General features: G+C 44.7%; 1 protein-coding gene across 1 annotated transcript; it reads right to left on the reverse strand.

Annotated features, from left to right (window-relative positions):
• Window positions 1-6: 6 nt before the first annotated feature.
• Window positions 7-552, reverse strand: LOC106108409 (mediator of RNA polymerase II transcription subunit 12-like protein; the record flags this gene model as incomplete). The annotated part of the gene is made up of 3 exons (XM_013289574.1): window positions 474-552; window positions 165-354; window positions 7-75 (listed from the first exon to the last, which is right to left on the reverse strand). Coding segments are annotated over exons 1-3 (338 nt in total), but the record flags the coding sequence as incomplete, so codon positions are not given.
• Window positions 553-662: the final 110 nt, after the last annotated feature.

The raw sequence follows: 662 nt of genomic DNA on the forward strand, positions 1-662 counted from the left end.
AAGAACTCGCTTAAGAATTCCGGATCATATTTATACTTGACGGGCATTGGTTGCACCGGGGAGTAAAGTGCTTGCCTGGAAAAAAACAAACATTTTTAATTATTAATTTTGAAACATGTTTAGTTATTTTAAATAACGATTTTGATCACTTTAGTAGAACGTACTTGATCTTAGGGTATGCATTAGCGAAGGTGTCAGCGTAGGGCGCGTGGCAGAGGTGCGCGGCGGCCTTGTAGAGGTCGTGCAGCTGCGCCAGCACGCAGCGCTCCGCCGAGCCGCAGTCGCCGGGGTTCACCACGCACTTCACCAGCCGGCACAGCTGCTCGAACACCGCAGACGTTTGCTCCACGCACACTGCACAACGTACACGTTTCAATACTAAAACATCCTATCAATCTCTATGTGTCACTGTGTATTCGGAGCCTGCCCAACTCGAGGCGACTAGGATATAGTGTTAAGAATCAGTACCGTACCATAGAAGCGGCGCAACACTAAATCTTTGACATACGCCACATCTCTGACATCTGTCAATGTCAGTAGACGTATTGACATTGCTAGCTGAGTGTTTAAATTAATATCGCTAGTTATAATTATATTAATTGTTTAAAAATAGTAAACCACGCTGATCCTCCGCGGGTTGACTTCATAAATGTTTTTGAATT

This window comes from Papilio polytes, unplaced genomic scaffold, assembly GCF_000836215.1.
Source record: "Papilio polytes unplaced genomic scaffold, Ppol_1.0 DF821521.1, whole genome shotgun sequence".
NCBI classification, from domain to species: domain Eukaryota; kingdom Metazoa; phylum Arthropoda; class Insecta; order Lepidoptera; family Papilionidae; genus Papilio; species Papilio polytes.